Source organism: Poecilia formosa, unplaced genomic scaffold (assembly GCF_000485575.1).
Source record: "Poecilia formosa unplaced genomic scaffold, Poecilia_formosa-5.1.2 Scaffold139, whole genome shotgun sequence".
NCBI lineage: Eukaryota > Metazoa > Chordata > Actinopteri > Cyprinodontiformes > Poeciliidae > Poecilia > Poecilia formosa.
In genome coordinates, this window is record NW_006800078.1 from 1,517,145 (window position 1) to 1,538,642 (window position 21,498).

Below are 21,498 nucleotides of genomic sequence, written 5' to 3' on the forward strand. Positions count from 1 at the left end.
AGATAGATAGATAGATAGATAGATAGATAGATAGATAGATAGATAGATAGATAGATTTGACTGCAATTACTGACAAAATTTTTGCCTGTATCATTTTGAGTTTGCTACCTTGAAACAAGTATTCTATATTATTCCAGTCTATCGTTTTTGATTTGTTCACCTCTGTCTTGTGATGAGGTTGATGTAGTGTCTCAGGGCTGAGTAATACTTGGCCAACTCCTCCGCCGGAGCGTCCTCCCCGGGGTTCTCCGGTTTCACCGGGTACCCCTCCGTCAAGGCGCCCAGGCAGACCAGCGCCCACAGCAGGAACCCCAGCGTCCCCAGCCAGCTCACCAAGTTGGGATGCATCTATCGCAGAGAAGACAGAACCAGTCCATACCTGACTTCTTCTGTACATGACTACTGTTCTGCACTTTGTCTTAACGCTCCGAGCTGTAGGCTTGGAGATATTACCAAATAAAGGAACGCATATGTTTAAAAACATGCCGCAAAAAAAAAGACAAACTTTGACGGAATTTAATGTGAAAAATTCAAAGCACTTACATTTTTCAGAAGGTCTCAGTGAGGTTTGCGCGTCGTCCTGTTGATTCTCCTCTGCTCCTCTGCGCGCTCGTTGCGCGCCATGGGGTTTATATCAGTGCTCGCCAGACGCGCGCCAGAAAAAAAAAGAAAAAAAAAAAGAAGAAAAAAAAAGCGTCAACGCTTCACTCTGTTTGGCACGGGTCTTTGCCTTCCTTCATGTGAACGTCACTGCTGATGCTCTAATTAAGGTGTGTGTGTAGTGTGTATTAATATAACGAAAAAGCAAACTAAAAATAGAGTAAGGTAACAAACGTTGTTTCCTATGAGAAAAGAAGCTTTTCAAGGTAGATGCTGATATGCAGGCGTAAAAAAGCAAATTTTCTACATTACTTATATTGAATTATATAAATGAATATAACTTAGCGGGGGGGAGCGGGGGGAATGAAATCTTAAGTTATTTTCCGTGTGCGCACGAGAAGCTGAACTAAACACACGCAGAATCTGATGTTTTGAAGCTTATTGAAGTTCCTTCATGGAGGAAGCGAGTCATAAATTATTTCACAATCAAGATTATTTTTCAAAACAAGATCAATCCTCAAATCAAAAGTCGCAAAAGAATGCCAGCGACGCATTCACTTTGGGCCCAGTTCAAATGGAGCTACTCCACTTGGCCCATCGTCACCAGAAAGACGCCTTGGGTGGCGCCGGACAAAAAGATCTCAAACTGGCTCACATGTACGGGGCTGAATTAGGGCATTAATTTCATTCTGCGGCACATTGCATCACACGAAGAAAGAGAGAGACTGTGGCTCTCGAGGTGAACAAAAGGCACAAATGTGAACGCGGAGGCGCGTCGACGAGGAGCCCGATCTCCTAGAGGCCCACTTAATAAGAAAACCCAAATAGCAGTTCGCAGTGAGTCTGTATCACCAAGAGCTTCATTTACCTCCCATTCATAATCCTTTTGTGCTGGCAGCTTGCAGCCGTGTAATCTGTCAAAAATCATCATTCTTCGGCACCGCTGCTTTCTAACTCCCTCAGAGGATGTGTTGAGTGCTTTTTTTTTGTATGGCACAGGATGCAAAGAGGGAGATGAGGAGTGTGACACAAGCGAGAGAACCGCGGAGCGGCGGAGTCACGACTGACTGGAAAGGAATTAGTAGATTCACTCCTCTTCAGGAGACACATGCGTCCTTGAAGACTCTCTTCAACAGGTACATCGTCATTCAGGAGGGAAGCGGCGTGAGCCTATATACGTGGATGGCTGACACGGTGATTGAAGCAGATGTGTAAACATGGTGGACAAAAAAAAAAAACGCTGAAAGATCAGAGAGCTTTGATGGAGAAATTCATCTCCAGGAGGCTTTTATGTAGACTTTTTTTTTTTTTTTTTAAGTTCCAGGGTTTCAGACAGAGGTGACCAAATGCGTGCCCTCTACATCCACAGCTCAACTACTCTTAAGGCAGACGAGTTAAAACAGAAGTCCCTGTATTCAAGGAGTTTTCGGTCATACCGGAAACTTTAAGAAGTTGTGCTTTCGAGGTAGACAGATTGAGTCTGGTGTTCTACTCCTTGCATTTCTGAACTGTAAATTTCACAGAGCTCCATAGATTTTCAGTGGATTGGAAATGCTTTTGCAGACCTCCCCTGACTTTTGGTTTTCCGTGATCCTTTCTCAGAGCTACTGTGAGTGTTCTTCGAGTTACTGATGATCAAGAGGCAGGTTTGGACACGTCTGACATCAACGAGGTGGACCTCCGTGGAACTAGAGCAGATAATAGAAACAGTACGAATATGTTTGACCTTTTGCCATTATTTAATTGACCTTTTTGTGTTTGATCTGTTACATACTAGCCATGTCATTTAATGAAATGCTTTGACGTTGCCATGTGATAAAATGTGATAGTGTCCATCTTATGACAGTATGAATTCAGAAATACCGAGATTTAGCGTGAAATGTTCCCTAATGCTGGCGACAGAATTACACCAAAGGATCCAGTGTTTACTGTGACAGCTTGTGTAGGCCTGAGATGTAAAGCCCCCAACGGAGCTCAGTTTGATGAACCCTGAACAAAATGCGTCTGTCACACAGTGGATCAGTCAACACACACATACACACACGCACACACACACACACGCACACACACGAACTCCCTGAGAACAAAGTAAATCACTGTCATGTAAGACACACACCTTCATGTCACAGGGCTCTTCCAGTTTGAAGGAAGCAATACAGTGGCTAACATAGAGAGGCAGTGGAACTGGTTTGAGCAACAAAAAGAAAAAGAAAAGAAAGATTACATGCCAGTCAAAATGGCCATGAAAAAAGAAAGCGCATTTAGTAGCATGACCTGAAGTGGTGTTTTTCTTTATGCCTTCGTCGTTCTCTGACACTGTTGAGGTGATCTGGAGTTCCTTGAGGTTTGACGTTATTTGTTTCTGCACACCTCGGGCTCCACTCCTGCACTGCAATCGGGCTAAGATCCGGACTTTGACTGAGTCATAGCAGCGCCCTGACTGTTTTCTGTTTCAGGTAGATTTGTGGTTGACAATGACTGTCAAATATTTGAGCTGTTGTGGACAGATGTCATCAGATTTCACTATGAAATTGCTTGGTGTACATCGTGCAGTGCGTAACAATTGCCAACCACCCAACCAGCTTGTTTGTACCACAACACGCTTTTTGGGTGTCTGCGGCATGTTGTGTTTTTTGGTTAAACTTCTCTAGTTTGATCTTTTCTGAATCCGCCGTCCCACTTGTGAATCGCTGTCCTCAGAGTAGAATGTCGCATTACAAATGGCCTTTTAATCTTTACCAGATCGATGTGCAGTAGTAATTGCTACACTGAAGAGGTGAAGGGGTCTAATTAGTTTATTGCATGACTAAAACCAAAACAGTGAAGGATTTTTTTCTCCCTCATACTACCATATGCTGTTTAATTGATGTAATAATGAAATCAAACACTTTCTTGAAACAAAATATATTCTAAGTGCATCTCAGCAAATTAGAAAAGCATTAAAAAGTTAATTTCAGTAATTTAGAACAAACAGGGAAATGTGTGTACGTTCATTAGACACCAAGTTAATAGTTCACTTGTGTATTTCTGCTCATTGTGACCGATTATGGCTTACTAGCTGATGAAAACCCAAAATCTTGTTTGTCTGATTAGAGTATTATGTATGATCGATGAAAAAACAACAAAAAAAGGAATTTAACACATAAATGTTAGACTGTGACCTAGACAATAATGGGGCCAACTGCTGAATTTTACCAAGACACAAAACTCTGTTAGCATGCTACCCATCAAAAATTTACAGTACAACATGTTCAATTATTGAAGCAAACTCTGAACAAGATGAAATTCTCAGAGGAAGTCTGCTGGAGAATTAAAACAAAAAAAAAAAACTAAAAAAAAAAAAAAAAAAAAAAAAAAAAAAAAAAAAAAAAAAAAAAAAAAAAGAAAAAGCAGGATTAAATTGAAATGCGGTCATCATCAGATTTAATCAGCATTACCGCTAATGGTGTGTTCTCTTACGAGGATAGCAATCATCTCCAGTACTGTCCAATGAGCTGATTAGATATCTCGAAAAGCTCCAAACCAATTTCACAGTGATATTCCTTTCTTTAGGTAAGTAATGCGCTCAATAATCCATTTGTTAAAGACTTAGCCTTATCAGAAATCAGTTCTGTGGAGGCCAATTCCTATTGAGAGCGAGCTTTTTTTTTTTTTAATGCAAATGTGCCTTCTCCTCCTCTCATCAGCCTCCTGGTTTGTACAATAAGTTCTGCTCCAAGATTTGTTAAGATGAAAGAGCCCTGTAATTTTCCACCACCATGAATCACACTTTTCAAATTTACAGAGTGATCAAGTGGGGGAAAGGAAACACTAACATGCAGGCGGCATCTATCTTCTCACCCCAGGCAGTTGCATCCAAACAGAAGATAAATCAAACGAAATGCCAAACTTTTCCCCCTGCTTTCTTTGGCTATCACTAATTTTGCTTCCAGTCTTGACATCTAAATTGTTACTTCGTTCTGCAAGCTATTGTATTATCTGCCTACTTGTGGTTGGCAAGGAGTACTGTTTGTGAAAAGAAAAAAGGCCACGCTTTCTCCATCGTCTTTTTTTATTTATTCTTTTTTTATTATTATTATTTTCGAATGAAAAATTTCACCTGAACACAAAAATAGTGACCTTACTCCGACACCATTAAAAGAACGTGTGTGTTGGTTCATATGAAGAGGTTAGGATTATATGGGAGACAAATCTGGCCGATCTGCTGAAAGGAAACAAACAGAACTGTTTATGAGAAGGGAGGGGGGAAAAAAGTGCAGATGAAGTTGTGATAAAGGCTTCACGGTGGGACTGCTGTGATGTTCCGGCCTGTCTCTCCAAACTCAGGCACAAAGGTATTACTCCCACAGATCTTGATCACCTACCAACAAAAGACGACGAGCACCAGACAGTGTGTAATCCAGTCAACATTTTTACGCTTTTTGACAGTGCAAAGTAGACCAAATGTGGTGCAGTCATGATCGCAACTGAAGTTCAGGTCCTCTGTTGGCTTTGAAACTGCAGATATAAGCTCCCTTAAGCTCTGTTTAGTTTAAAGTGAAAGGTCCAGCTGAGCATGTTCCAGATTACACTATTGTTGCCGAATTTATTCGAATTTATGCTCCCATCTGCTTTCACACACTGTGACAGCTGACGCCACACGTCAGACAAGTGGCTGAACGGTCATTTTCATGTTTTGTTTATTGTTTATTTTTCATTCCTAATGCGAGTGTATACATTGTTAGTGGTGGGATATTTCAGTTTTGTGTTTTCAATTAAAACCTTCATCATTTCTTTCTAGACTTGACTCTTTAGTTGACTGTCATGCACACATGCAGTTAACTTCAGTCAGTCGGTGGGACTTTGATGGGTCAAATGCAGATTAAACAGATTAATTTCTCTTTTTGTTTTGCGTTATCAGTTACCCTTGAGCTGCTGCTGCGGTGCCACAAAGAAAAGAGTCCCTGCAGAATCAGATTTTCTTAGGTAGCATCACACAGCGCCGCAGATAGAGCGCCCTCATGTAGCCCTGTCGTAACATAAGAGGGCCATACCACTCCGACTTTAACGGGAGGGGAAATTTGGTGTTTATTATTTGTTTCCTTTTTCTTCTACTTTGTGCACATTGTTCTGACCCAATGGTTACATACTGCTATTCTGACGTGTATTTGATCAGTAGTGGTCTGATCAGCCACTATTTAAGTTCCCCTCATCCCTTGTTTGTGAGGTTAATTTGTACTTAAGTTACTACATGAGGCTATGTTGGCCTCAGTTTTGGACTAAATTTGTGATTTTTGAATTATTATTATTATTATTATTTTTTTTTTTTACATTTGTGTAACTAATGTAAGACTTCTACTTGAAAACTCCTTTCTCCGTCTGGTCTGCTCAGTCCCTGACACACATGAGTTAGGGGAACACTCCTTTCCTCATATTGGATTTAATACGATGTTGGCCCTTTGCTGCTTCAGCAGTTTCAATTCTCCTGAGAAGGCTTTACACAAAGTGTTTTTGTGGGAATTGCTGATTGTACATTTGTGAGGTCAGACACTGATGTGGGACCAGAAACTCTGTCTCACAGTTTTTGCTCTAATTCGTTCCAAATGATGAGGTTGGGACTCTGAGTCGGCAGGTTATGTTAATTTCCTCATTCATGTCTGCATGGAGGATTTTTTTTATTCAGTTGTGCAGCCATGTATTAACAAGACAAGGCAATTTTATGTGTACAGCACATTTCAGCAACAATGGTTCATTTACATGTGCATATTGTTTTGTACCATCAAAAAGCAAAATGTCTGAGTATAAATTTCCCATTTATGCACATGGAGTAGGTTATGTGTTACTTTCTGAAATCATTTATGTTTTTTTTTTATCTTTTATTCAACCCAAGAGCATTTAAAAAAGATGTTAGGATATAATATTTATGTAAAACATCAGACTATCTTACTATCTTAGTGGACTAGTGAAAACAGCACTGTATATTTGAGAATTGAGAGATGTCTTCCCATCAGTAAGATCAGAACAAGCTTATTTCATTTTCTCAGCAGTTTAATTAACTTCCCATACAGGCAAGATGTACAATTTCTGGTCTTTTCCGAGCTGGCAACAAAAAACCGTGTCCTCAAATTGTTCTTCTTTGTTGTGACTTTGACTTTAACAGACATCATTTGAAAGCAATTACTGAGCCACACATCGAGCTTCCCTCTATTCTTAGTTCACAATAGTGCAAAGTCCTTAGTGGGGAGCGAAGAACTACCATTCTTTCTCATTTGTTTGTCACTTTCTCCACTTAAACACCCACTATTTAAAGAGCTACATTGACTTGTCTTGGTATTTATCTAAGCTGTCTTTGCTGCTTCTCTCAGTGTTCCTCACTGTCTCTTCTGATTTGTCTGGGCACGAGTCTTTCTCTGTGTGTGCGTGTGTGTGTGTGTGTGTGTGTGTGTGTGTGCATGTGTGTGTGTGTGTGTGTTTGGAAATGTGTCTCATCTGCGTCTGGTGTGGAAGCAGAACAAACGTCGTGTCAAGACAGCCATCATACATGTTGCTTTGATGGACAGATTAGCTGAGGGTCTGGCCACCAAGCTGTGGCAGGCTGGGTTGGCTCAGGTGCGCAGGTCAGAGTCCTCAGCCTCGATATGAGGGAGCCCGATGAAAGTTGCACCTACGTCAAAGGGCGATAAACTTTTGCTTGATGTCACGATCTACGTCAGGTCACTAGCCTTGATGCATCATTCTTATGCCAGTAGCACACTTTCATGGATCTGTGTCATGTTTATGTACGTTTTAAATGTACGAAATGGCAAAAGTCACCTTCAAAACCATCGGCGATGCTGGTAAATATTAGTAAAAACATAAATTAAGCTTCTTTTTTTTTGCAGCCCTGCAATATTCTCAACCTGAACATTCAAAAAGTACGTCACTTGAGCACATTCAATGGACAAGGGGGGAAATTTATTGGTAGAGAAGAATATTTTTAACTGCACTTGTTGATCATCTAAACACTTTCCACAAACTTCCCACAAACTAAATGAAACGGAAGCGTTTTTGTTATTTCCTGCTTTAAATGGATCGGTTCTTCTATTCCGACTGATCCCAGTGGTGAAACAATGCTGTCAAATTCGGTTTATTACTCAAATTGATGGAAAAGACGTTTTCCAAGAAAACCCAGCAGATTGCCACGAGTCATCGACTTGCAGCATGGACGAGCAAGCAGCAACAAAAGGCAATCGCTTGCATTTGTGTCAATGACTTTACAGCAATCTAAGGCGTACGTAACAACTACTCTGACTGTGAATATATTATCAAATATATTCATGACGTTAGAGGCACGCAACGTGAACATAAAGTCTGATAATGGAGGGTAAATGTATGCGGGAGGTCTAACTTAATGCAAGAGGAAGAATTAGAAAGCATTTCAACAGGCTGACTCTCAAAGAATTAGCTGCATTCACAGCAGAGCACAATTATATTCACTGTCAGTCAGCCATGCACTGTGCCTAAATACCTTGTCTGTAAACGAAAGGCATTTCCACAATTATCGTCACTAATTACGAAGCCGTTGAAATGTTGCGTACTAAATGACTTTCTGTACATGCAGAAGCTACGCGGCACAATACAGCAATGGACCAATTCAAGTATTATAAGTGTTACACTGCAACCTAAAGACTGTTTAGAAGGATTCTGAAACTGTTCTTTCAAAATTATTTATAAACCCTTCAGTTTTTCCTCGTTTTATTGCACTGTACCACAAACCTCAGTGTATTTTGGGAGTCTGGGGGTTAAGAGATAGAACAACACAAAGTAGCACCTAATTTTGAGCATTTCAAACTTTTCCACGAATGAAAATCTTAAAGTCGCGGTGCGCATTTGTATTCAGCTCCTTTTGTTTTGATATTACATCCGTTGACAGTTTGCTGCGAGCCTTGTAAAGGCCGTGGCAAAAACGTGGAGAAAATGCTCTGGTCAGATCAAACCAGAATTGAATGTCTTTGTCAACATCCAAAGTTCTACCTGACAAAGAACACACCATCCCTGAGTGAAACCTGGTGATGGCAGCATCATGCTGTGGGGGTGTTTTCCTTCAGAAGGGATAAACATACCTGTATGACCTAAACATGTTTGCTAATCTTTGCAAAGACTTAAACCTCTATATTCACAGATGGAGCTATTCTGCAAAGAAGAGTAGTAGGAGGAAAAGAAACAAATATTTGTTCTAATTGTGCATAATTGATACACACACTTACAGTTTCAATTTTGTCTGTCAAAATTTATGTGAAATAATAGATAAATAAAATATGTATCGGCATCCTTCCATTTCCAAATTTCTCACTACCTTGTGTTGGCTTTTCACATAAAATCCCAAAAGAATACATTCAAGCGTATGGTTGTAACATAATACAACATAAAAAAAACTGAAGGCTTAGCTTTGGAAATCTGCTTTATCTTTGAGTCGAAGTCTTGATCCAGCTCTTTCCTAAGCATAAAAGGATGGCTGATTAGGAAAGTCCAGCAACAACAATATTGGTCAACTTATCTTGTTTGCTTTTCTTTTTCTTTTTTTTTCTTTTTTTGAATGGGTTCGACTGGATACTCGTGTGAAAAGGGGAAGTTAAATTTATAACGCTGTTTCACCAATCTATTTGTTCCCCTTACGCCACCAAAACATTTGGTGCAGCTGCTTCAAATGCAAACAAAGGGGACATCAGGTTTTGCTTTCATAAGCTTACGCAGTTTTGCAGTTCAGTGCTCTTTGTATCAAATTGGTTGACATTTTCCTTTTGTGTAACATTATCAACTGAAAAATCAGGGCTTCAAACTGCTTTTTTAAAAATTATTATCTGAGAACAGGTGAGATATTTCTCCGTGATTTGTTTGAACCCCTTCTGTTTGTGTGAGTTAATTTTATTTTGGAGAAATGACGTGGTGTCGACTCCAGTTAAGTCCCTGTTTACTTGCCAGTTATGCCAATTAAGTGTTTCCCTCTGCTCTAATTGTCGATTTAATCACCTGTGCTTGTGTTTGGATGCACTGACTAAAAGATGTCAATCAAGCAGGGTGGGGTTGCCAGCGGCGGAAGAGAAGTGTCGCAGTTACATGCTTCAGCCACTGTCCAAAGGAAATTATCTTCAGCCTCCTTTACAGTGTTGCTATGGAGAGGCAATTAACCTAAATTGTAATTGTCTGAGACTAATGTGGTATAGCTTTCCCTCTTAATTTAATTACGTTTTTTCACTCTTCCTCATCTCTCCCCGTGTTCCACGCACGTCTCCCCTTGCTCACCTCTGTTCATGAAGATATGCGACCAGGATTGCTTATTGTGTGGTGGCCTGAAATCTCAGATCATGGACACACACACACACACGCACACACACACACACACACGCACACACACACACACAAACACACACACACACACTTTGTGCTGCAGACGTAAGCTTCCAGATGTGGCTGCATCCACCCCAGCACTTTGAATCATTGGAGACGCAGGTGCATCCGTACAACCCTTCAGGCAAAGCTCAGGACCGCCGGCTGCTCGGCATCATGACATACTAGTCCACATTTTACCACATTACAGCCACAGTTTATTTGACTTTTTTATTTTATGTAATAAACAAAAGACAAAGTAGCAAATAATTCTGAAGCGGAAGAAAAAGGATAACATCTCAGTTTATATGACAGGAATGATTTTTGACCATTCCTGTCCATAGATTCCTCAAGATCAGTCAGATTGTGTGAGTTGCATGTGCAAAATGTCAACTTATCCCAGAGCATGCTGCTTCCACCACCACATTTCACCGGTTAGGTGTTCTGTGAAGGGTGGATTTACTGCGTCCCATTGTGGCGATCCTTTCAACAATAGCTTTTGAGAGGCACCGTGACGCCGACACCGGAGATGTAGTGGCCAGAACCTACACTGTCCTCGGAGTAGGAACATCCGAGTGGGAGTAAATCCTCACTTAAATCTTCTTTAATTGTGTTTCCCTGCTAAAGACGCTGGAAACTGGGCCGCCAGTAGGAGAACACACGATGTTCAATCTGCATTCGCAGCGTGGAATAATGCAGCAGCGCGTCGCCGCTGATCTACCGTGATGAATGGGATTAATCAATCGAAGACAGTACATCTATCCATAAATTAAAAGCCGCGCTCATCACTGCACACTGAGCGCCGTGGTTCTGGTGTTATTTTGGTGGCGTGTTGCGTGGGTGGATTTTTCACAATAAGCACACTGTCATCACACATAAAAGCGAACCTCAGACAAATAATTAGGGAGCTGTTCAGGAAAATATCTAGAAAACTGCAGTGAAATAAACTGAAGATCTGTTACTTTATTTACTGACAAAAAAGATTAAAAAAACAATATCCTTACATAGCTCAAGTTTGACCAAGCCATTCATTCTCATTGCACAGAAAAAGAGAATTTAAGCTGAAAACTACAATCAGCGGCAAAAGCTGTAAAATTCATTGCACCCAACTTGAAATCAAGGTTACATTTATAAAGTACAAATATACAAATCTTTGAGGTTATTTGCAACTAGCTGGAACAAACCAAATATTCTTTGCCTCTTGGGAAAGATACGAACTATAACGTATGTAATTTTGTATTTGATATGTTAAGAGCTGAACTATCTCCTCAGAAACTAACAGTACGACAAAATAATCCAACGCAAATCTTGCACTTCATTGATTTTTGGTTTGTTTCTCAGAGACACCAGAGCTGCTTGCTTCGGCAGAGGAGCTGGGGTTTCTCGCAGGCGCGTTGGGTTTTCTTGCAGAGGTGCTGGGGTTTCTCGCAGAAGTGTTGGGGTTTCTCGCTGCCGAGCTCCTCTCCAGGCAGTCGTCTTCTCTGCCTTCAACTGAATAGGAACATCACAGCGATCGTGGGAATCGGATTGCGGACGAAGATGATGTGGTACAGACGGTAAACATGCAGCTGCAATCAGTAGTGGACGTACAAAGGATTTCTCAAAACGTGCGTCATGCGTCAAGATGCATTAGTTTACTTTTGAGATAAAAGCCCCTACTCTACACTCTGTAGATCTATGACTGTGTCAGCTGTCACTCTGACAATATCGCCATCAAATTTTCTGACGATGATGGTTCGGCTGGTGTGGTATCGAGGTGATAATTTGGTCTTTAACGTCTTTAAGCTCAAAGATGCAATCGTTGGCTTCAGGAAGAGGAAGTATGACCTGCAGACTATATCACTATCAGTGGGGAATGCCTAAGCTTTAAGGTCCTGTGTGCAACATGGATAAAATGGAGCTCTAACATCAAGGACAAGCAATGTCTCCACTTTCTGAGGCTCCTCAGAAGGCTACACCTGAGGCAGTAGCTGTACACCGTCTTCTACCGCTGCTCCATTGAGAGTTCACTTACTGCATGTATGGTTCACAAACTACACCAGGAGACACAAGAAGACTCTACAGTGAGTCATTAACACAATCCGGAAGATCAGAAGCCTTCCATCCCTAAAAGTCCCTCTTTGGGACTTAGCTTCTCAAGAGGGCATGCATCATTCTGAGGAACTTGTTCATACCTAGGACAAAAGAACTGCTGTTCTTGGATTGCAAATATAGAGGCCAGAGGTCACATGCTAATTGACTTAGGGACAGTTTTCACAGCAGTGCTATAATTCCTTACCTCACTTCTTTGAAGATGGCCATGTGCAATTCACAAGAGCAATTTTTATTTTTCTGATTTGCGGTTGCACTATTTAACATTTAGTTATTGGTCATTAATTGATTTGTGGCACTTCTGACTCTCCGCCAAAGAAGAGATTTTACATTTTCATGTTTTTGTAAAACTGTCATTTGTTTATAAAATCTTGAAACTGCCTTAAAGCACTGATGAACATGCACAGCCAATCTCTCAGGGAGCTGCGAGATTTGCGTTTTTGTTTTCTTTCATGCCTGCTACAGATGGAACACAGAACAAATCAGTGTGGCTAAACACGCTGTATACCTGTCACTTTTACAGATTCATGCTCTTGCAAATTATTCTACACACCAACACTTTGCTGCTCTTTGCTGCCCTCACATGCCTCTGAAAGAAACTTTCCCCAGCTCTAATGGAAAGCCTGTGCTCTTCTCGCCTGTGCTGCTGCGGTCTTATGAAGGCCATGTCACTAAAATGTACAGACTCCAGAGAACTAAAGAGCCTGAAAATTCCTTGAGACTGTTTGTCTTCTTGGGGAGAGTATATATGTCAAATGTCTACTGATGCACTAACTGTAAAAAAAAAAAAAAAAAAAAAAAAAAAAGAAAGAAAAAAAAAGCATCCACTTCTAGTTTCAAATAAAAAAACAAAAAAAAACAACTGTTACCTGCGTTGAGGACTTGCATAGCGAGGTAACCATCCAGCAAAGAGGTGAATCCTGTCAGACCCCCCATGGCTGCATAAGGAACATCTTTGCCAACAGGCTGACCTCTTGCCAGCCTCTCTTGCTTTGTCTCAACCTGTGAGGAATGGGGAAAGCAGTTTATGCATGAAATACTGTAACAATAAGCTGACAAAAATGCTCCTTCAGAGGAAGCTGTTGTCAACCATGACCACTCACCAAGGTACGGTGCTCAAAGGTGGGTCGACCACACCCGCAAGTGTAGGGACTGTGGAACCCAGAGCAGACTTTGCCTGAAAAATAACAGATTATGTTCAAGTAGGTTAAAAAGCATTGTACTGGGTTGTAGCGAACGCATCTTGACAGTAGGGATGTCTGACTCACACTTCTTGCACAAGTGACCTGCAGCCTCACTGTGGTCCTGCGGTAAATGTTTACACTTGCAGCGCACCATCGCACCTCCTGGCTGAGGAATGTAGTTATAAGAAGAACAGCGACAACCGCTGACCTTGCACCGCAGCGCAATGGGTCGCTCAGAGGGAATCACCTCAAACTCTGTCTGATGCTGCTTGTATCTGGTGGAGGTTGATTCACATTGCAAAAGTATTCATACCTCATTTTTCCACATGTATGAAGAAGATGCATGTGTCACAGTCAGTCAGGTCACAAAGCAATATCCTACCTGTGTTCACAAAAGCACTGTGTTTCAGGGCCAATCTGCTTGCAGTCAATGCCCCCTGGTACACCAAAGCTCACATACAACCTGTTTTTCATACGTAGCGGTAGAACCCTCCTTTTGTACTCTTCATATTCCTCTGGAGTGAAAAGTTTTCCACCATCGTCATCGCCAACGATCCTTGAAAACAACTATATGTCAATAAAATCTATAAACAGGTACAACACAAGCTTGAAAGTCAAAGGTCTTCATATTATTTAGGCATTTATATTTCAATTGTTCTAGAAGTTGCTCTGAACAATTGAAATGATGTTTTTTTTCCCCTCGAATTCATGAAAAACTATTTCTAAATAAGTTAGTAGAGAAAATGTGTTGGTACATATACCTTCTGTACTCCGCATAGTCATCCACCGCTTCCAAAGCCGTTTTATTCTGATTTACCGGGGTCATTATCATTACATTAAAACAACAGCATTGCAAGTGATACTTGTTTATGGCCCGCAGCATATGTTGCTATGGAGATGGTTTTAGGGGTCCCTCTAATGTTCGCAAAGGGAACTGCAACAACTAATAGAAATAACATAAAATCTTATTTTAAACGAAGCAAGAATAGTGAAGCAAAAACATAGGCAAATACAGGCACAAGTCAAACATTAAAAAGCAACACAACTAGTTCTAGTCAGTTAGCAAAACTAGCTAAAAGGCTTCGTATTCGCAAACAACATCCTTCTCTAAGACGTGTATGAAAAGATAATAATTAATAAGTGGCGTTCATATATACTTTACTTGATCAAGTGCTACTTGTTGTGTAGTTTGTCGTTAATATGAAACACGGCGATCGTAAAGTTAGGTTATTTTCAACTGCCCCACAATAAGAATACATTTCCCACAATGCAACGGCTTTGACGTAGCCGAAGACGTTCCGGGGGATCCATGACAGTACATTACACGGTCCCATGCCTACAAGTACAGCAGCTGACGAGTTTGGGTTGTTTTTTTTTTTCTATCGAAGCTACCATCGCATTGTCGGCAGAGCAACGAAGCCGAAATAAGCAGTAAAGCGGAAAGCATATCCGGACACCTTGGTTCTCAACTGAGACTGTTTTGTTTGTTTTTTTCCCCCCTTATTTAACGGAAATGGTGGCATGCCAAAGACATTTTTCCAGCGGTAGCGAAACGAGCCGCGGGGCGGCGAAGAGCAAGCAACATCCTTCTGATCCTTCCGGTCCCAGCACCTCTGCACCCTGTAAATTTCAAGGTATCGACTCAGGACACACGGTGGGGGTCATGCTTCTATTTTTGACGGGCTACACATATCTGCTGACAAGTGCTTTTTGTATACTGTGCATTTGGAGAGCTTGTTGTGAGCTAACACATCGAGCTAACGCTGGCAGGAAAGCTGTTGTAAGTGAATTTGTTTTAAGTTTAAATAAATAATTGTGAATCCGCCAAGCGTGTCCGTATACGTTGGGCGTTTACATGTTGTCCTTTGGGTATTTTGTAAATGAGTCCAGACAGTTTTATCTCTTACTGGGAGTGCTCTATGTGCCCTTCTGGCCAAAGGCTATTGACTTTTCAGTATATATTGTACAATTTAACTGATTAAACTACTTGGTGATCCTGTCAGCTGTAAAATAACATCTGACAGCTGCTGTAGTCACTATTTAACTTGGAGGTTATCCATTTTGATTGCTGTGGTGTGCCTTATCAGTCTGTCAGGGAAATATGCTACATTTAAACTCGTCTTTAGTTATTTGTAGGATATTATCATACAAATTTTATGATACAATGTGACTAAATCAAATAAAACAGAAATCTGTGGCACTAGATATGTCAAAACAGGTGTATTAAAAGTTGAAATTCTATGGTAGCTACTTTTAAATTATTTAAATTATATTGAAACCTTGAAAAGTTTTGACCCAAAATGACAAAAAAAACCTTTATGTTTTTTTTTATTTTTAGGAATTGCATGAAAGTAAAAAAAAATGTTTTGCATTTTTTTAGAGGTTAGAATAAATGTCATTAATTTACTTCTTGATCACTTTTTGTCAATTTTTTTTAAAGTGTTGAATATATATATAGCATCAATTGACTCTGAGATAGTAACATATTTATTGACACTGGATCAATCTGATCAGTTTAAGCTACACACAGAACCAGTCACCAGTACTAAGGTATTTAAAAATTGTAGTTTCATGACTACTAAAATGAAACGTCATACCTTTCCTACTCCTCCCCTGCCTGCAGATGTGCATTACTGGTCAGGTGTCTGAAAAACTTTCCACTGGCTTCCAGGAAACAGAAACTTCTGAAATATTTCTGGTCACAAAAAAGCACAGCGTGGAAGCTAAAGGAGCACTTCCCATCTCTCCTATTTAAATTTCTAGTGAGATCAATAAAATATTTTTGAATTTGAAACAGCATTTGAAAACTACAGTCGTGTGCAGACTCCACAGCTCATCTACATAACAAGCTTTTCTAGCTTATTGAATTTGTGTGTCTTTATCGACTAAGTAGGTGGAAAGGGATTATATATAACACGCAATAAGAAGCAAATATGATTTTTTTTTTTTTTGCTGAGGGTGTAGTCCACATATTTTTAGGTTGTGTCAAAAATAATAAATGTCATCTATAATATTATTTCAACCTCAATAACCAATATGATACTTTTGCGTCAGTAGGAACTATTGTGACTTTCTTACTTGGAAAAAATGCAATTAGATCTTGTCCTACTTACGTAACATCTTTTGTGTTAACATTATGATATTGTGAAACCACCATAGATTTATCATACTATGAAAGTATGACACCACTCCATGCCTGTTTCCGGACTTGTTTCAAACATCTTGCCCATGTATATCTATAGCCATCTCTGAACTAAACCAAGCCAGATGTAGTTATTATATTGTGTAATTGTAACTAATCTGCTGAGACCAAAACGTTTTCTAGGGCAGCCTTACGCATACAGTGTTGAGATGTTTTACACACTTTCACCATACGAATGCATCTCAAAGTCATTTTGGACTTTTAGAATGGCATTTGAAGCTTTTTAATCTGCTTTTTTTTTTTTTACAAGAATTTCAGCTTGTCTTACTAGAATTATGCAAATGTTGTTTAATCCCCAGTTAAAATTATTCAAAAATGCTTAAAAAAAAAATCTAAACTAAAAATACATACATCCCCACTTAAATCTGGATAAATGTTTTGAAGAAACCACACACTATTTCAGAGGATGCTGACCAAGATATGAGGGGGAATATTTTCCAGTCACCGAAGGCAAAGGTTGAGGAATTTGATAACCACGACTAAACATATTTAGAGGAATCAAAGTGAAGCTGTCAAACCTACAAACTCCACACTGACTGTTAACATGACATAGAGGATGGCGTATTAAAAAAGGAGGAGCACCTCCTGCCTTTTCCAACGAGATAAGAATCTCAAACACACATGGAAACAGGTTTTAAGAATATACAAAGCATGCTACCACGAGCCTCCTGGAATAGTCCTACCTGGAATCCTATGAAAATATGTGGGCTATGCTTCAGAAAAGTGAGATCTTTTATTAGAAACCTGTGTGTGTTTGAGAAAATCCACAATAAATTTCAGCCCGGTTTTGTTGTTTAGTAAAAAGATGATTATAGTTGTTCAATTTTGTTTATTATAGCCTTATCCAAGTGCATGTTTCACTGTCCAAAATGAATGGAGTACTATGAATGTAAGTCGGCCTTCCAGTAGCACTTCAGTTTGCAAATTGAAGAGTGTCGAACAGTAAAAATGGCTTTGTCATGCTTTTAGCTACATTTTTTTTTTCGGTTGTTTGCACAGGTCAGAGGAAAGGACATGCATATCTACAAAAGCCCCAGTTCAGATTCAGATTGTGTTACCTCATCTTTTCATAATTTATAAATTCAGCCGCCGTCCCCTTTCTGAACCTGAACAGGAAGTGACACTCCCACACCCACAGAACTCTCCTGAGACCGAATTTGGTGACAAAGTTATGAAAACTGAGAAATGATCACCTAATTTTTATTCTCTATGTGCACATCGCCTCCTTAGCCCCTTATTTTCTTCATTTCAATAGCCATTGTGTGGCTGAAATGAGAAAAAGAATGCCCTCCACGATCCTTGTCTGTTGTCTGGTCTTCTTGTGTGGTGCTACAGAATGGGCCTCTATGAAATCTAAACTTGTAATTGGGTTTCTGGGATAAAAGGACTGAAAGAGATTTGTCTGAGTGGACTATTGTGCGCCCAGAGCCAAAGCAGCAGGAAAAAATAAAAAATAAACTCTAATAACAGAAAAGTAGCTTATTTTCTAAATCATCAGCTCTAAATAAAAGCTCTGTTTAAGCATAATAAAATAATGCTCTGCATTTGCATACATTTTAATTGTGTGTTGTCTTTTTTTTGTATTTTCTTTAGCATAGGTAACTATGCCTGTGGAGCCCGTACGCCATGACTGCATAGATGATTTGGTGTTCAAGATCTCGCAAGCAAAGAACTCCTCCAGAAGCTCCTGATCGCTGGTTTTTAAGGGCATCAACTTGCGTCTGGTTGCACTTCCTTGCTTCTGCAGTTGCTCAGCACTTGCTCACCTCCTCCACGAGAGGCAGGATGTTGGTAACTTTTGCAGAACTCTGACCTTACTGAAAGAAAAGGCACCACGTTTTCTAACTTTACATAATCGACTGCACATCAAAGGTCTTTGGCCTTTTGAAAGGCACCTCTACCACCCCCTCTCCCCATCCCTCTTTCATCCTCGCCCAGTACCATGCTGGGTGCACTCTTTCTGCGGAGGAACATGTCCCAGAAGCTGAGTGTGCTGCTGCTGGTATTCGGGTTGGCATGGGGACTGATGCTGCTGCGCTACACCGTACAACAGCCTCGCCATCAGAGCAGCGCCGAGCTGCGCGAGCAGATCCTGGAGCTCAGCCGGCGATATGTCAAGGTCCTGACGGAGGAGAACCAGAACGCGCCGGGGGGGCCACAGGGAACGTCCATGGCAGGATATGGTAAGCAGTTTCAGTCAAAGTTATGAGCTCTAGCAGAAGTATTCGAACCCCTTGAACGTTTTTGTATTTTATCATATTACAACCAGAAATGGGACACTGCTGTAGACAGTTTATAATATTGGGACGAAAACAATTGATTGACTTCCGATTAATTGTCGATTAATAGCTTCTTGTATTAAAATTAGTTACAATCCATTAACTAAAAATGTCGGCTTAAGCCTCCTTTCCGTATGGTTGTTTGGCCGCCATCCAGAAGAGGGCGTCGCTGGTCATTCTTAAGCAGAGCCAGTTGATACAGAATAAAAGATGGCAGAACCATACAAGAACAAGAGTCCAGTGTGGGATGCAAAGACTTTGAGAACACTTGACAAGCTCCCTACGTTTTCTCCTTTATTTTTCTATTCAGCAACTTAAATAGTTGCTGTTTTTTACATACATGTGTATTTTTATAAATATGTTTTAAGTTCAATAATGTGAGAAACCCATAATTTTATGGGGGTTTTTTTCAGTCAGCATTTAATACAGCTGACACTAAAGTGTTTTTTAATTAAACATATGATAAATTTAAATGCACTTTTCATACAACAGAAAATAGAGGTTTTTAAGAAAATGGCCGCCTGTCAATTAATCATTAGCCGATCGATGAGATCAATCAACCATAGATTAACTCATTAATCGTTAACCTGTATCCCTAATTGGGATTGTGATAGACTAAATAAAAAAAACAAAAAGTAGTGCATAATTACGAAGGGTGATTAAAGCGTCACAAACATTAATCCATTCTCTTTTTCTAATTCCGTCTGTGACCTTTCAGCTGACCTGAAAAGGACCATAGCTGTGTTGCTGGATGACATTCTGACACGGCTGGTCAAACTGGAGGGGAAAATCGAACTGGTGGCAAATTCCTCTTTAACAAACACATCCCATGCAGCAGCTGCAGCGCCAGCGGGGCTTCCCGCTGGCCTGCGGAAAGCTTCAAAGCAGGAGTCACCGGGGAGCCATCCTGGGATGTCGCGTCTTCATCCACACGTCCCCAAAAGACCTCGACCACTTTAAGAAGCCTCCCCCTCCGTCACTGCTCACTGGTGTATCGGCACCAAGTGATCGAGTAGCAATAGAGATATTCATGGATATCCGAAATCCTAAAGTGCTGGATGTGAAAATTCAGCCCAGTTGGAGAAAGAAATGATGGACTTCTTTATTGTCCTGCATTTCCTGTTACATCGAGACTGACCTGTTCATATTTTATATTTGCATTGCAAACATTCTTTTTTGCCTTCATTTCTTCTTCTTTTTTTTTTTTTTAGGGGGTTTTCTCTTAACCCTGCAGCTTTTGAGCTTTTTGACTGTTAAAGTAAATGCAGAGAAACCAAAACAAACAAGCTGAACATTTAATTAGAAATCTGACAGCCTTATCTTAAATAGATTCACAAGACAAAATACTGAGCTCAACCTTACACTCATAATAATAAAGAATGGCTATATGTTAGAGTTTTTAGGAGGGACCGGTAAATAAGATTGTTATTTTAGCCTGTGATTGTTAAACCTAAATAAAGTTTGCTCTTAAGAGATAATCCAAAGAATATTTTTTTAGCACTTCAGACAAGGCAATATAAATGTGTGTGTTTTGCAGTGAGAGTTGGTGCGGAAAGTCCGACCGCCGTAAGCATCTGTCCCCGAGTGTGTGGGCTTTCCGTATCTGTTGAAACCTAATGAATCCCATGTGCCGTTTAGAGCTGTTTGAATTGAGGTAATGAAGAACATTGAATGTACTGCGCCGTCGGTAGATCTGTATCGTTCAGGATTCGTGTTGCACTGTGATTATAGAGACTGTCTCAATACACTAGGCTCATCTCACTTGTGCTTTAGAAATGTTTAAAGGGGAGAGGAATATCCTGGAATGTTTGTTCCAGTTTTTCTCCTTTAGTTGCTTTCTGTATTGCTAATAAACTGGTGAAATACCTCACCAGTTCACTCATTTGGAGTTTTTTTTTTTTTTTTTTGAGCACTTAAATTGAGGCTATTTGGGGAGTTTTGTGTGACAAAGTCAATGTGGATCAAGAAAACACTATAATTAAAAAAGGCTTTGCTTCATTTTGTTGCTTGGAAATTAACAACTGAGCTAAAGAGGCTTGAATTACCAAGTGGTGCTTTGACGATAATGCTGTGATTGCTTCATAATCTTAAAGTGGTATATTAGATCAGCCAGCCACTTTGAGAACAATTTCCTTATAATTAGATAGGAATCAAGTGTTTCCTATTTTGAATCAGTTCTGGGTCAAATTTTGTTTCAGAAGGCAATTAAAGTACTAATATACCAATTTATGGTCTGTAAATAATTTGCATTTATATTTTACACAGCAAAGGTATTCACCTTTCTTGACCATGTTCCTGTAAAAGCAAACATCGATAGCTTTTATTGTGATTTTATGTGTTGAACCAACACAAAGCAGTTCATAATTGTAAAGTGGAAGGAAAATGTTTGGTTTCCAAATATTTAAGAAATAAACATCTGAAAATAGTGTCATGCATTTACATTCAGTTTCCCGCATCCCCTTTTGCTACGTTTACAGTCAAAGTAACGTGGTCCGTCTGGGTGGAATGTCTTTGAACATCAATTTTCAAGTCTTACCACAGATTCTGGATTTGACTGGACAAGTTCTATTCATTTCACAAATGCTTTATTAATCCCAAAGGGAAATAAAATGTAACTCGTACTATCCAAGGTCCTTCAAGCAGTGGTACTAGTAGGATCTGTTTTGTTCAGCAGTTATCTCTCTTATAAACAGCCAATGTGCTCCAAGATGATGCTGGTCATTTTACCTCTTTCCCTTTTCATACTTGACTCTTTTGAGTATAAATTGGGAGTTTCCCAGGAATATGTGTTTTGTAA

The 21,498-nt window shown here is 40.0% G+C and overlaps 3 protein-coding genes across 8 annotated transcripts in view; 1 reads left to right on the top strand and 2 right to left on the bottom strand.

The window, feature by feature from the left end:
• Positions 1-653, bottom strand: part of npy (neuropeptide Y) — a 2,231-nt gene extending 1,578 nt beyond the window's left edge. The window contains exons 1-2 of the mRNA XM_007562668.2: positions 544-653; positions 161-348 (exon numbers count right to left, since the gene is read on the bottom strand). Coding sequence (XP_007562730.1) covers positions 161-348 — 188 coding nt within the window. The 5' untranslated portion in view covers positions 544-653. The remainder of the gene's footprint in view (positions 1-160; positions 349-543) is intronic.
• Positions 654-2,228: 1,575 nt separating this feature from the next.
• Positions 2,229-14,400, bottom strand: fam221a (family with sequence similarity 221 member A). 4 transcript variants are annotated; one of them, XM_016676700.1, is made up of 6 exons: positions 13,982-14,400; positions 13,603-13,776; positions 13,305-13,495; positions 13,140-13,213; positions 12,906-13,038; positions 2,229-2,288 (listed from the first exon to the last, which is right to left on the bottom strand). In XM_016676700.1, the coding sequence occupies exons 1-6, from the start codon at positions 14,101-14,103 to the stop codon at positions 2,236-2,238; spliced, it is 747 nt and encodes a 248-aa protein (XP_016532186.1). In that variant the 5' UTR covers positions 14,104-14,400; the 3' UTR covers positions 2,229-2,235. The 4 variants fall into 4 exon arrangements, with proteins under 4 accessions (XP_016532186.1, XP_007562731.2, XP_016532185.1 ...); XM_007562669.2 differs by lacking the exon at positions 2,229-2,288 and adding an exon at positions 10,884-11,436 and having other exon boundaries at positions 13,982-14,181; XM_016676699.1 differs by lacking the exon at positions 2,229-2,288 and adding an exon at positions 10,889-11,513.
• Positions 14,401-14,543: 143 nt separating this feature from the next.
• ccdc126 (coiled-coil domain containing 126) lies at positions 14,544-20,926 on the top strand. Of its 3 annotated transcripts, none has more exons than XM_007562672.2 (3): positions 14,544-14,874; positions 18,016-18,605; positions 19,420-20,926. In XM_007562672.2, exons 2-3 carry the CDS (start codon positions 18,365-18,367, stop codon positions 19,659-19,661), a joined length of 483 nt encoding a protein of 160 aa, XP_007562734.1. In that variant the 5' UTR covers positions 14,544-14,874; positions 18,016-18,364; the 3' UTR covers positions 19,662-20,926. The 3 variants fall into 3 exon arrangements, with proteins under 3 accessions (XP_007562734.1, XP_007562733.1, XP_016532188.1); XM_007562671.2 differs by having other exon boundaries at positions 14,544-14,854; XM_016676702.1 differs by lacking the exon at positions 14,544-14,874 and adding an exon at positions 14,905-15,000.
• Positions 20,927-21,498: the final 572 nt, after the last annotated feature.

Coding starts and splice junctions, on each gene's coding strand:
- fam221a (XM_016676699.1), bottom strand. CDS start 14,103: ATGCTGCGGGCCATAAACAAGTATCACTTGCAATGCTGTTGTTTTAAT. Junction 13,496..13,602: donor CAGTGCTTTTGTGAACACAG/GTAGGATATTGC, acceptor AACCTCCACCAG/ATACAAGCAGCATCAGACAG. Junction 11,514..12,905: donor TATGCAAGTCCTCAACGCAG/GTAACAGTTGTT, acceptor TACTGATTGCAG/CTGCATGTTTACCGTCTGTA.
- ccdc126 (XM_007562672.2), top strand. CDS start 18,365: ATGCTGGGTGCACTCTTTCTGCGGAGGAACATGTCCCAGAAGCTGAGT. Junction 18,606..19,419: donor AACGTCCATGGCAGGATATG/GTAAGCAGTTTC, acceptor GTGACCTTTCAG/CTGACCTGAAAAGGACCATA.